The 13,190-nt window shown below is 44.4% G+C and overlaps 1 protein-coding gene across 1 annotated transcript; it reads right to left on the bottom strand.

Moving 5' to 3' along the window:
- Positions 1–1,073: 1,073 nt before the first annotated feature.
- LOC114770445 (26S proteasome complex subunit SEM1) lies at positions 1,074–2,707 on the bottom strand. Its single transcript, XM_028964385.1, has 3 exons — positions 2,508–2,707; positions 2,075–2,168; positions 1,074–1,325 (listed from the first exon to the last, which is right to left on the bottom strand). The coding sequence occupies exons 1-3, from the start codon at positions 2,581–2,583 to the stop codon at positions 1,283–1,285; spliced, it is 213 nt and encodes a 70-aa protein (XP_028820218.1). The 5' UTR covers positions 2,584–2,707; the 3' UTR covers positions 1,074–1,282.
- Between the last annotated feature and the right edge of the window lie 10,483 nt (positions 2,708–13,190).

The raw sequence follows: 13,190 nt of genomic DNA, 5'->3' as shown, positions 1-13,190 counted from the left end.
GGTTGTAGATTAAAGAACGAATCTGAACATTAATAATTTTTTTTTTTTTTTTTAAGGAAGTGGGAAAAAAATATTTTTCCTTGGAAAATATCCTCCTGGGAAAGGTGACATTTATCTGCCTTGGCAACAGGTGACACCAGGCGATTCCTAATGTTTGAGCAAATAAGTATTCAGGTGACATGTCGTCATGTTTACGCACCGGGAGAACGTTAGTAGGAGGGACCCGAAGACACCTGATGCCACAATATTTAACAGCGAGCCACTCCCGAGGGAGGACTGGGCTAACCGCGGCCCGGGAGGACGGCGGCCTCTGCGTCTGTGACATGCCCGCCTCCCTGTACTTTCCACGGCGCGGTAAGGCAGGGACGGTAAAACGTGAAGGTGCGGGCACATCCGCACCGAGCTTGGGGTGCCGGAGGCCTTTCTGCGGTAGGTGATGCCTTGCCGGCATCCATTTCAGCTCATTAGGGGCTGATGGAACAGGGTGCCGGGGAAAGCCGGAGGGGGTGGTGGTGGATGGGGAGAATAAATAAATAAATAAATAAATCGTTTTGCTGGGGGGAGCGCGGCCGGTTAAATTGGCCTCCAGTTTGGTGCGGGAGCACCCCCGCTGTGAAGAGCGGAAGAGCGTGGCCCGGTCGTGAGCGGGCAGGCCCAGGCAGGAGCTGCGTCGGGGCCACACGCTGTGACCGCCTCCCTGCCCCTGACAAAAAAAAACACGACAGTGCAGCCGGGCAGACCCACGCACACCCTCGCATGCTACCAACATCCGGCTCTACCTGCCGGAGCGCGTTTTGCGGGGCTTCGTTACCTGCGAAATTATCAGCAACAGACTTTTGTTCAGGGGCTATAAACCGATGGCGCTTCACAGTGGGCCCTAATTACCAAACCATTAAAAACCAGTCAAGGTTTAAATTGAGGTTAAATGCACAATGGCCAAAAAGAAAAGAAAACGTACAAACACATTAAACACCGAAGACCTATGGTCACAGATGCGGCAAGTTATGCTGAAATTGCTTAACAAGTATAATAACCGAAAGGCTCCGTGCAGATAAAAGAGGGAGAAAAAGGCATATACAGCAAACAACTTTAATGTCAGAACCATTTACAAATTACTGAACATTTATTAATAAGATTAAAGAAAAACCAAAAAAAAAAAAAAAAAAAAGTCAGTGAGAGCTTTCAGCTTTTGTGCTGATGTGGTATGCAGTCTCAAACTTCTTATGCCCTCCAAAGGGTCACATGAAAAATGTCTGTTTTAAGTCCTCTTCGGAGACGGAGGCTACGACGTCTCCATTTTGTATCCATGCTTTTCCAACTCCACTCTGCAAAACAAAAGGTGAGATTAAAACCACGTGAATGTACAGATTTTTATAGTAGTCGTGCGATTTTTTTTATTTTTTTTTTATTATAAGGTGCTGCACAAAAACTACATCTGGGAAGAGTCAACCATTTCTTACGGGTGTTGATTTTCAACGTTTTAAAAACCGCAGAGCTGATCCTGCGGAAAGTGCTGGAACATTTAGCAGTGTTTTGGGTGGCAGTGGCCTAGCGGGTAACACACTTGCCTCTGAACCAGAAGACCTATGATCACAGATGCGGCAACTGTTGTGCTGAAATTGCTTAGCAGGTATAATAACCAAAAGGCTCCATGCAGACAAAAAAAAAAAAAAAAAAAAAAAAAAAAAAGGAGGAGGAAAAAGCCACACTTCACCCTGAGCGTCTCCAGGAAAGCCCGTCCCAGTAACTACTTATTGTAAGGCGCTCAGGATGAGGGCAACTAAAAAGGTGAAGTGATTGTCATTATGAAACACTGCAGCACAGCATACAGTGACACAACGAAACGTGTCCTCTGCTTTTAACCATCACCCTTGGTGACAGGGAGCAGCGTGTGGGGACGGTACTTTGCTCGGTGGCACCTTGGCGGATCGGGATTCGACCTTCTGATTACGTGCACAAGGGCGTCTGGTATTTTAAAAATGTATTTTAAACTCCACTGCACGCCTGGAACACTGCGAATGACCAGCCTAACAATGACTAAAAAAAAACTTCACGCTAAATACAAATCGCGCACCTCAGCTGGTTTGAAAAATCGTCCTCCACGTTGTCGTCGTCCCAGTTGTCCTCCCACACGTGGGCATCCTCATCCTCGTCCAGGCCGGTCCAGTCTGAAACGCAAGCAACGGTGAGCTAACCAACGTCCGCCCAGTCGCCTCTCGATCGGCTACGACGAAGTACCGTTGGGCTAACTAGTGGCGAACTTTGTTTACAATCGGTTAGCGTTAGCATTAGCCTCGGTACAAAGATACGAAGGAAGCCATGCAGCCAAAACGTAATAGAGATTCAAAATTTGTATCACAGGTAACATATTATATATCTACATTATATATACACATATATTATACATATTAGATATTTTACTTGGTCGTTGCCAAACAAGCTAGTCAGCTAGCTAGCTGAGTCACTGGCCTTCCGATTGGCAACGATTCCCTAAGAAAGGGACTTACCCTCGGCTGGAAACTCCTCGAACTCGTCGTCCTCCTCCAGCAGCCCCAGATCCACGGTCTGCTTCTTCTCGGACATGTTTAAAGCGCGTCTGTATTGGTTTTTTTCTTTCTCTCCAGGAACGTTTGAACGCGCCAGAGGCTTCTGGGACTGGGGAGCTTGGAAACGCTCCGTCTGCGCATGCGCGACCCGGCCCCGGTCTCCCCCGCTTCTGTGCTGCGAGAGGCCGATCTCAGATCAGTTTTCGCACGGAGAACACACGCCCATGTCCACACCATTTAACACGAGCTGTCTTTTCCCCCCTGTCTTTGTAATGAAGGCTAATTGTATGTTTGGCACCAGCACAAGTACATTTGTCTCATTCTCATTCACGATTAAACATGTAATAGCGTAAAGAGCCGTGCATAATGATGATATAGTGCACACAGAATCAGCTCGGTATCGGCAGAATTAAAACAACCAGCATCATACTCCTTTATTTGACTTATTCAAGCAAATGCATGCAAATGTAAAGGAAGATAAATATCACAAAGGAACAAGTTTACATTGTGCTCCGTGCGGCATGTTTAAATAATGAACTGGCAACCACAGCAGAAAATTTACTGTTGTCTAGGCTAGATAAATGACAAGGCGTGCACCACAAAACCACAGGCACCACAATGAAAATTGCCCTACGGTTTGCTTGCCGTATGCTGATAGAATTTGAAAACCACAGCTTAAATTCATTTTCTCTCCTTTTTTTTATCTTCCAAATGATTTTGTAATCATGCACATGGGTGCAATAATGTCGCGGTCCAGAGCCCGTGCTCTGCTCGATGGTAATTTAGCTCTGAGAGCCGAGAGGACGCTGAGGACTTTCCAGTGTGCTTCAGAGCACTCGGAGATCAAATTGACAAACACACCTTGTGAGTACTAAATCATATTCGTATTCCTACCGCAGTGATGCCAGCTGCTGAAAGACAATAAAACCCAATCTCTACTGTGAAACGGGGCCAAATATTCATCTAATGTCTGATAATGAGGGAAATACTCCCAGAGTACAGTCGGCCGATCACTCCACTCCGTCTCAGGTGGAGGCCCTGGGAAGCATTCTTAGTGTCTGCCCAGCATACCTGAGACTGCAGTTACACGGTGGCGCCTGGAGTCTCCGGGGAGGGGACGGGGCCCCAGACAGCGGGGCTGCGAAGGCTGACTCCCAACCTTTTCTTTGCATGTGAGAATGCCTTTCATAAAGGCCCCTCCAGGACAGTATCGCACACTAAAGTCATCCCAGAGACTCCAACCCGGCCTGGCCAGTCTGGCAGTCTCGCTCCCCGGACCTTTATCAGGATAGAGATCACAATATGGCCTTAGGGGTGCCGGGGAGAGCAAGCGGTGGAGAGGGGGGGTAACCGTCATCGCCAGCCTTCCCCCCAGCTCCCATCTGGCTGATCCCCTGGTCTGATTAAGGACCTGGGCTCCCTCATTGCCAGGGAAAGTGACAAGTCGATGGAACAAGGGGCCGTCTACCTGTCTCTGAGCCCTTGATCTGACAATCGTTCCTCTTATTCACCATGTATAAATATAAAAGAATGTCTATTTCTGTGGCCTGCATAGAATGGCTCTGTTTCTCCAAGGAATTGTAAAAAAAAATAAGAAAATATGATTATCATCATGGATTAGAAAGATTTAGGCATTCGACGCATGAGATTAATTCCTGAAAAACATGACTGCTTGAGTCTGTTCAAACAGATGTCTTTCCAGGATGCATCTGTCAAGATTCTGTATTAAACTTAATCTCACCCAGCCACAAAGTATAGGACATTGTGTTCGGTGTGGCAGACCAATCCATTAAACGGGCTTCTGAGTTCTGTGGGGGTAAAAAAAATAATAATATAAGTGAAATTAGCCTAAAACACAAACAGAGCCATGAAAACAGATGGATCATGTGCACAAATTAGAGATTTTATTTTAAATTCTGTCCTGTCCCAGACGTTTTCATTGAATGTGTCTGTCATGAAGAATTTAGGTCTCATATTTTCTTCTTTCTGTCTTGAAAAGCCCTGTCATCTGGGGCTTGAGGTACAGTTTGCCAAAAGACTAATGACCCTTTATGACAATACAATCTCATGTCTGTCCTCCTTGGCCCCAAGTAATCCTGTCCACTTCTGTAGCTTGGTTATGCTCGGGCTTAAGTTGCATTTTTTTCCCCCTATCAGGGTTTTTGCTGATGAATGCTATCAGCAACGCAGAAATGAAATATGGGGTGGGGCGGGGGGGGGGCTCAATCTCGAGTTGCAGAAATGGACAGTAACTGTTCCCAAAGCAGGGGGGTGGGGTCGAGGTCTCGAAATGCAGCCTCTGTCGCATGAATGGCACAGAATACATTGAATGTGCTTTGATATGTTTCAGGGGGAAAAAACGATTGCTCTATAACGCTCTACACAATGTTCATATTTTGCTATAGTAAAAGGTCTGCGTTATCTGAGATAAATTTTTTAACCAAAAATTGAGCGAATTCTAAAATATAAAGTATCACTTTGTGAATGGTTGCGTGTAGGCAAAATGTACATTCACATTCACAAAAATGGATGTATTTTAGCATCAGGCCGATTTACATGTTTAAAGGATGTCACTTGAAATGTGACCAGTTCACAATGACGCTAAGCGCAATAAATTACACTCTCTGTTTTTCACAGCATAGCTTTAACGCCGCAGTGTTGAGCAAAAGAGGATTCGGTTTGGTGGATCAGATTTTTTTTTTTTATTTGTAACTGCAGCGATAAATTATGCATTTGTTCTATAAGTACTACAATGGGCCTTTGTGTGAGGTGGTTTATGTTGCATGTATTTATTGAAAGGCCCAGAGGCCCCAGGTACCTGTCTCTCTCTCGCTCTCCCTCTCTCTTTCGCAGCATGACAGTCTCAAGTGCTTGTCCCTCAGCGAGGGACTCCGAGAGCAAGTGACAAAGCACTCTGTTCTAATACCCATACGTCTCCTGTCTGTCATCTGAAAGGGGGATTAGGCAGAAAATGAGACAGCATACCTGAGGTGAGAACTATGTCACACCAAAATAGTCGGTCCGTCATATATTTTTTGAAATTAATAAATCTATGGCTTGCTTTTGTGATTTTATTTTGAGCTGTTGACATACTATTTTTAATATTGATTTATGCAATTTATCTGGAATAAAAAAAATTCTTTAGAATCTAGCAACACAATATGGACTTCAGCAGTCTCCAACATCTGGCTGTCCCTGTCTCCGGAAATGCCTGTGATTGGGTTGATTGATAAATGAAGCTATCCTTGTTTTTCAGGGTCTGCCATTCTCAGGGCCCCTACAGATCTGGACTTTGTCCAGGAAACCTCTAACAGCAACTTATTAAGTAGTTAAACCCACAAGGCTAGGGGCACGGCCAATGTGGTGGTCACCTGGGTTTGTGTTTTCCCATTGGCCACATTCGGAACCCTTCACCATGTGTCGGGAAGCCACCACTGGGCACAATCCTTCTCTTATCCCCAGTGGTCCTGGGTCCCATGTTTGTACAGCTTGGACGGCCATTTGGAGATGCAATTATTAGTATTTTATCAAAACATCCTCCCGGGTCACTTCAAATACTTCTTTGTTCTTAGAACATTCTGACATGTGGCTGTGCTAGACTATATTTTAACACACAATATTTATTTCATGAAAACTATTCTGACTGGCTTATTGTAAGAAACACTGTCCCATAAAGTCTTAAAAAAGTCATTATTATCATTATTTTTGCAAACCTGGCAGCACTGGGTGGCTAATGGCTGATCAAGGCAGATAAATGGAAGAACAGACAAAGAACCCACCCCCAGAGGCGAAATCATTAGCGTTCCATAATTGTTTCTTCTACTCCACTGAATACCTGTGCCGTCCATATACAGTCCACTTAAAATGACCACACACAACGAATTTCATTAGCGCTACGATATCCCAGTTAGCATGGCGCGACATAGGATGCTGGGAAAAGGCCTCGGCATTCTAGCAAATTAAGATGAAAGGCCTTAATTCAGCGCTGACAACGGCTTTTCTACATGTGCAGTGATTTGTGGCAGTTCTTCGGTGAAAAGTTCATTTTAAAGAGAGATTGGGGCAAGAGACCAAGTACAATTTCCGCGAGCATCGCCGAAGGGACGGCTCGGGCACCTCGGCCAATGACCAGCATTTAAGCGGAACAGGGCGCCCTGGCTAGAGTGCAGACGAAACACTGGGAGGTGAAAGGGAAGTGGTGATTCGTCATTAAGACTTTTCACAAAAACACGAAAGCCGAGAGTCCAGCTAAGTCTCTTTTTTTTTTTTATTCCACACCCCGACACCCCCAAAAAAACCTTGAACGCTTACATTCCCAAATATCCAGACTTATTTATTTATTCAAAATTTGCACAGGTTCCGTGAGTTTGGAATCTTCACAAAAAGTGTTCCACTGAGTGGGTTTGATTGAATTTAATGTGAAATTACTTGATCAAATTAACATCTCCCGGGAAGAGCGAAGGTTCAATCATTTATCGGTTTGCATAAGATTTTGGAGAATTTTTCATGACTTTATTGCAATTAAATGTGAACATTTCTAATGAATGAGCACTAAAAGGAAACAAAGCCGAGCATTAAAGAAAAAAAAAAAAAAGAGCTCCTGGGCACGCGGCGAATTGCCAGCAGTCTGGGGCCTTCGGAGACATAACTTTTTCATTCATTTCTCACATTCACGCTTGGCTGCAGCTTCACTTCTTTTTCCAGGGTTGGTGGATGGGGGTAAACTGAGGTGTTCCTAAGAGGGCTGTGAAGTCTGGGCAAGGCTTTGTCCTTCTGCCAGCTAACAGCTTACTTTGGCCTCTGTGCCTTTGCTTAATGCACGAAAGTTCACGTCTTTCTTATTTTGTCACATTATATCATTTATAGCTCAATTAGAGATGTAGACCAAGAGGAAGTCCATTTGTGTTTCAGACACAACATCATTAGTCTACTTTTGTATAATACATGCTCATTACTTGACTTTTAATCATGCAGACAGTCATAAGGATTTATTCCATATATTTATGTTTATTTTACTTCATAATTATAAATATCTGGTTCAAGTATCCGAGATATTGCACAGTAAATATTGCATGAATTTCTGTATGAATGCTGCATGCACATAAAACAATTCTTCTGTGAGAACATGGTGGCTTGAATGTGCCGGAGAATGGAGAACAGAACCGTGTGTCACATGCACCACCTGAGTGTGGCCAATTCTAATTCCGACCTTCATCAGCTGATAGCGACATTTATTGTTCCGCATAATTTCCCACAAAAATAAAGTGCGCAGACAAGCGCAAAGACACTCATAGGCAGACGCATTCATGCGCGCATATATTGTGCAAGCAGAGGGGAATCCCCACGCTGAGGGCCTGAATCGAGGGTCTGGGAGATAGCGTGACCAGCTAGCTGAGCAGACACCCTCTCGCCACTGAGCCACACTTGTTCCCTTCAGAAGGGCTGGGGGCTGACGAACAAGCCCATACTTTCATATGGGGTGTTTGTACAAATAAGGCCTTATTTTCTGCCCCTGGGCTGGCTGGGGGGGGCGGTGGCGGCGGGGGTGATGAGAGAAACTTCGCATGGCCAACGGACACAGGCTGGCATCAAAAAAATAAATAAAATTGCCGTCAGACAGAAATCTTTTCATGTGCAATGCGTGATGTATAATGCATGTAAGTGCGTTATTAGTGTCAGTATAATCTCAGACTAAGAATTGGAGTTCAAGTTTATATATTTACACTATAGAATTTTGCGCTGCCCTTCGGCTAAAAAGATCAAAATTGCACCAAAAAAGAGATACTTAAAACAACGGCGAGCTTAAAGCACAATTAAATGGACCCCACTAACTCCCAGCCCCTTTTCAAGTATGCAAACTGAATATACATCCAATATATCTTGTGCAAGAACCACTAGTTTCAACTCAAAATAATGAGTTGTGTGTTACCACAGACTATCTATCCATAAAGTTTTTTTTTAAATAAAGCAATAAATAAACTGGTGGTCATTAGTATTAATAGTTTAATTCTATTGCACGTTACACAGGTATTTAACTATTCTCTACTAAAAACACTTTGTTTATTGAAGTTGATCATTATCATTCGCATTTTTTATGAAATAATTTTCGTTTCCTCGTGTGCACGAGAAAACAACGAGGAAACAACCAAAATGGTAATCAGACTTAAAAAGAACCCGGCCCAACAGGTCTGGGAGTGAGCACCGCCCTCCTAACTCTCTAATCATGCACTTCTGAAGACACAGCCGGGGTAGGGGTTGGTTCACTGTGTGTGTGTGTGTGTGTGTTTGAGCTATCAGACAGGGTTCTTGGGCTGGTCAGGTCCAGGGTTATCCTGAGAGCGAATAAGTGTTACGTGCGAAGGGGACATATGCCCCCCCCCCCCCCAATGACAAATAGGCCTGCAGGACAGCAAGGTTCATCCAGCTGGTTGGCCCTTCTGCTCCGTGATTGATGGTGTTGATGTTCCAAATCGGCCTCAGATACGCCGCGTACAGCTATCGTAATGGCTGGCCTTCAGATTAGCGCTGCAGATAGCAGGAAGGGGGTGGTGGGGGAAGGGGTGCAGGTTCCCAGAAAACAACGTCAGCTCTGGGCTGTCTGGCTGCGGAGGGGTGGTGTTCGGGGCACATCACTACAACATCGATTTCCTTTGTTTTCCTCACCCCCTCCTCAAGATACATACGCAGTCTTCTTTCAGACAGCTATTCTGGGGTCAAAAGAACCCTATTAATGTCAAGGGGGGTCAGTCTGCTTTGCTTTCTGTCCGTGCACGACCATTGCATCTGTGCAAGAAAAAAAAAAGTGGTTTGTCAACCTATAGCCCAGTCGCAGCGCTTTCTGAATGGATGTAGTCCGTTCGCGAGCCAAAGACATTCATGAGAACTCATATGACACTTCCTCTCTCTGTTAAATTTCTGTAAAACAACAAGCTGCAAGGCTTGTGGAAGTGTAGAAGTGTAGTTATTTTTGGCCTTGGCCTTTAAGGGTGCTGAACGACTCCCAGTTTGCTTGGCTCAGAAATGCATCATAAAGCGTCGGCATTAAACATGATCAAGTCAAATCAGATGAAACGGGCTGGCGTGTGTGTGTATACATATGTGTGTGTTTCCGATTGTGTGCAAGCAAAAGAAAACGAGAGATACGCAGACACAGGGTACCTGATGGCTTCTAGTTTATTATACCAATGCTGCAATTTTTTTAAGTCAAAAATGACCACTCATCTCATAGTAAGTGAACATTTCAAAAGCTTTCAATTCCGTTCAAGAGACTTTAAAGAGTTTGCAATGATTAAACTTTGCATTGACCTCCTGGTAAAATGCTTGCACTTGTCCATTACATGGATATCCACAATTCAGGATAATGGGCATTTTTGAAAAAAGGGGGCTTGGGAGTCACAGCACACAGTACTACATACAACAGCCTGTGTTAAGAGCCTAGAAATGTGTGTAATTAAATAAAATCAAACTAAGTATGGGCACTAAAAACACAATTGATTAGTACTGCGCTTTAAATGAGCGCTGTAGGGCTTTGTCAGCGTCCTCATGCTTGATGGCATAAAAGCACCGAACGTTTCAACACAGCGCTTGAAATTATTTCAATACTGTAGCTAATGTTCCTCATTTGTTCCTCAAATACAGAGCTATACACAAACACACATTTACATGGATAGTTATAGATATAGGTATTATAGATGGTAAAGCAGGGCTCTTTACACAGAGCAGAATTTATAGAAGCCCAGAAATGTAGAATTATTGACCATCCAAAGCATTATTACAAGTGAGTTATTATGTGAGTTGTCTGGTAAGTATAATGTAAAGTATAATGTGTGTTTTTTTTCTATTTGTATTTACAGTATTTTCTGTTGCTCAGTGGACAGTGTGCACTTAAAAAAAATCTGTTTCTGGGCATTAAACTCCTGCCAGATTTCCTCCGGTGCAAGAACAAAATCCTTTTATGTCTGCTGTTTGCTCATGTTCAACTGTTTTGTTACTATTAATTAACTTTTATTAGCCGTTGTAAAGGGCCTGTTTACACGGAGCTGGGCCAAGTGCTTCAGAGATAATGGTCATGCCTCTTGTCTGCTACTGTCTCTTCGGCCTGAGGGCCAGCTAGGCCGGTGTCCATGAAGCGCCCCCATTGTGCATGACCAATCACACCCCTCCCTCCCACGCCTCCCTGAGCGCGAGCGAGGCTGCTATGCAGCCGCGCCGCATGGTACGGCGAAGTGCAGACGGCCCAGACCCTCGTCGTGTCTCCCCGGGTCTGCAGGCATGATGTGCACTGCACACGCCCCGTCCGGCTCACACAAATTCCGGGGTAATTTCCCGTCACTTTTCTCCCCCCGGTTGCCCCATGGGTAGCTCGTCCAGCTCAGGCAACGCAGGGAGCGGGGGCCTTGCTCGCATCTGGAGCCGACCCCCACACGAGCGAACACCTCCCACCCACGAGACGGTCAACGTTCAGTCCAGTTGTACACGGTCACGTGTATAGATATTCACAAAAGAGTGAATATCTCTTTAAACGTGGCTCCTTTCGGAATCCACTCTGAACCTACCTCAGCTCTCCCTCTTTATTGTTCCTAAATAGAATAAGGCATTTCCCCATGTTGTCCTTTCCATTTTAATGAGGAGTTGTACGTTGGTTAAGCTGTAATTACAGGTTCAGCGTTAATGATTCGGTCCTATTTTGTCTCCTGTCAAATGTCAGAAACAGAAAAAAAAAAACCCTCTTCCAACAGCCCACCACATCACCCGACAGTGTGGAAGTGAGAACAGAAAGGATCAATTCCTTCCGCCACTAGAAACGTGTCCCCGAATGTCACCAGTAGTTGAGCGCAAGGACCACATACGGAGCGGCTAATCCGTTCCATAACTTATCTACATGTGCAGCCGATTAATGGCCTCTGCGGAGAGCGACGCGGAGACACCCAGACTCTGGGTTTTCTGCCGGCAAGGCGGAATCTGTTAAGGATTATGGAAATAACACAGTGCGGGTGACACTGAGCCATCCGAACTTCGGGCTATGGGACAGAAACCCCAAATAGGCGAGTGCAAAATTTGTTGACATTGCTCTGCAACGACTGTTCCTCGCCCAACTACCACTTTGCCACGCCAAAATGACTTTTCATTTTCAGCTTTACGACTGTGCGTTCCTGGAACTGAGACGGAGATCTGTCAATGCCGCTTTTGTGCTTGCATCCTAAAATCAATAATGCATACATTTTGAATGTTAAAATAATAGAAAAAATAATAAGAGAAGAACATGTTCCTCAGGTGGACTGCAAGTCCCATGCATGCAGAACAAACAAGCAATGTGGTGTCCAAAAGAATTCATGAAGCACATCAAAAAGTTTTGTAACAAATGAATAAGAACATTGATTAAGAGATGCGATTAATCATGATTAGTCATGGTTAACCAACATAGTCCTGAACAATCACATGTTCTGGTGATTCTTTTTTATGGATGGGGCGAAGTTGTAGACATTACCCAAGGTGAGTGGAGAATGGACATTAGTCCCCTTTTTCCTGTGTTTACTGTACGTTACATTCTTTTTTTGTTCATTTATTTGCTTTTGCACTGAATTTTTCAGGCATCAAAAGTATGATAGACTTGGCCTGATTTAATTTCCTTCACTTTTATGTAATATCAACTAAAGAGAATTTCTATAAGAAATTGTTCTTATATGGAACAATTTTAGGAATAAATTTGCATTAAAAACAAAACAACATGTTAATAGACTAATTGCAAGTGTTAACCTTGACAGTTATAGTAATATCATATAATGGGCTGAAAAACCATTCTCAGGGCATCTGAAAATGAAAGGACGTACGCCAAACCGTCAGTATCTGGTGACACAGACCAATTGTTCTTCATTGCTGACAGGAATGGGACAGGGATTATTTCAAAGGGAGGTTCACCCACCTGATGTCACTCATGCAAGTGGAGCCTTTTCTGACATTTGAACGGGCCGGGGAATCCTGTCTAAACCAGAGGTCAAGGGAAGGGAGACATGGTGGCTCTGTTTAGGCTGCACTCTTCACCCTCAGAGTCACCTTCTGAAGTTCCACATCACAGACCCTTCCTCAAATCCCACGGCGACTCTCAGACCATTGTCTCACTTTTACAGTCTAAGAACACTCTCTTTATTTGTCCCCGTGGAAGCCTTGCTGCAGCAGGAAACCTTTTTTGGAGTCCTGGGCAAGATGTTAGAAAGAAGCCAGAAGGGTTTCACCTCCCAGCAGAGCAGATGGGCCAGATGTGAACCAAACTGTGGTTTATGGGGTAAAACTGCCATGTTTCTCTCTGCAGGTTTGGGCTGGTCTTGGTTTGTATATCTCATCCCAGAACAACAAAATAGTTTGGATGCAGATAAAATTGGCCTGTACTCCCTCATACTTGGTGCAGAACCTGGAACCTGCCTCTATTGTTTAAGTAATGAGGACATAATATTGAGAATGGACTTGGCCTGACTTGGTCTTCATCAGAATTCATGAAACACAACAAATGTTATGATGATAAATGCATGTGCCGGTTGAAATAGGTTAAATGGGCCTGTAAGTGTGATGAACAACGGCTATCACCATGCTTACTGAGGATGTGGCAGCTCGGTTTTTCAGGTTCGAGCAACCACTGTGGCCCTCAAC

This window comes from Denticeps clupeoides, chromosome 20 (genome assembly GCF_900700375.1).
Source record: "Denticeps clupeoides chromosome 20, fDenClu1.1, whole genome shotgun sequence".
NCBI lineage: Eukaryota > Metazoa > Chordata > Actinopteri > Clupeiformes > Denticipitidae > Denticeps > Denticeps clupeoides.
The sequence above is the reverse complement of the archived record's forward strand: the minus strand, read 5'-3'. Positions and strand labels throughout refer to the sequence as shown.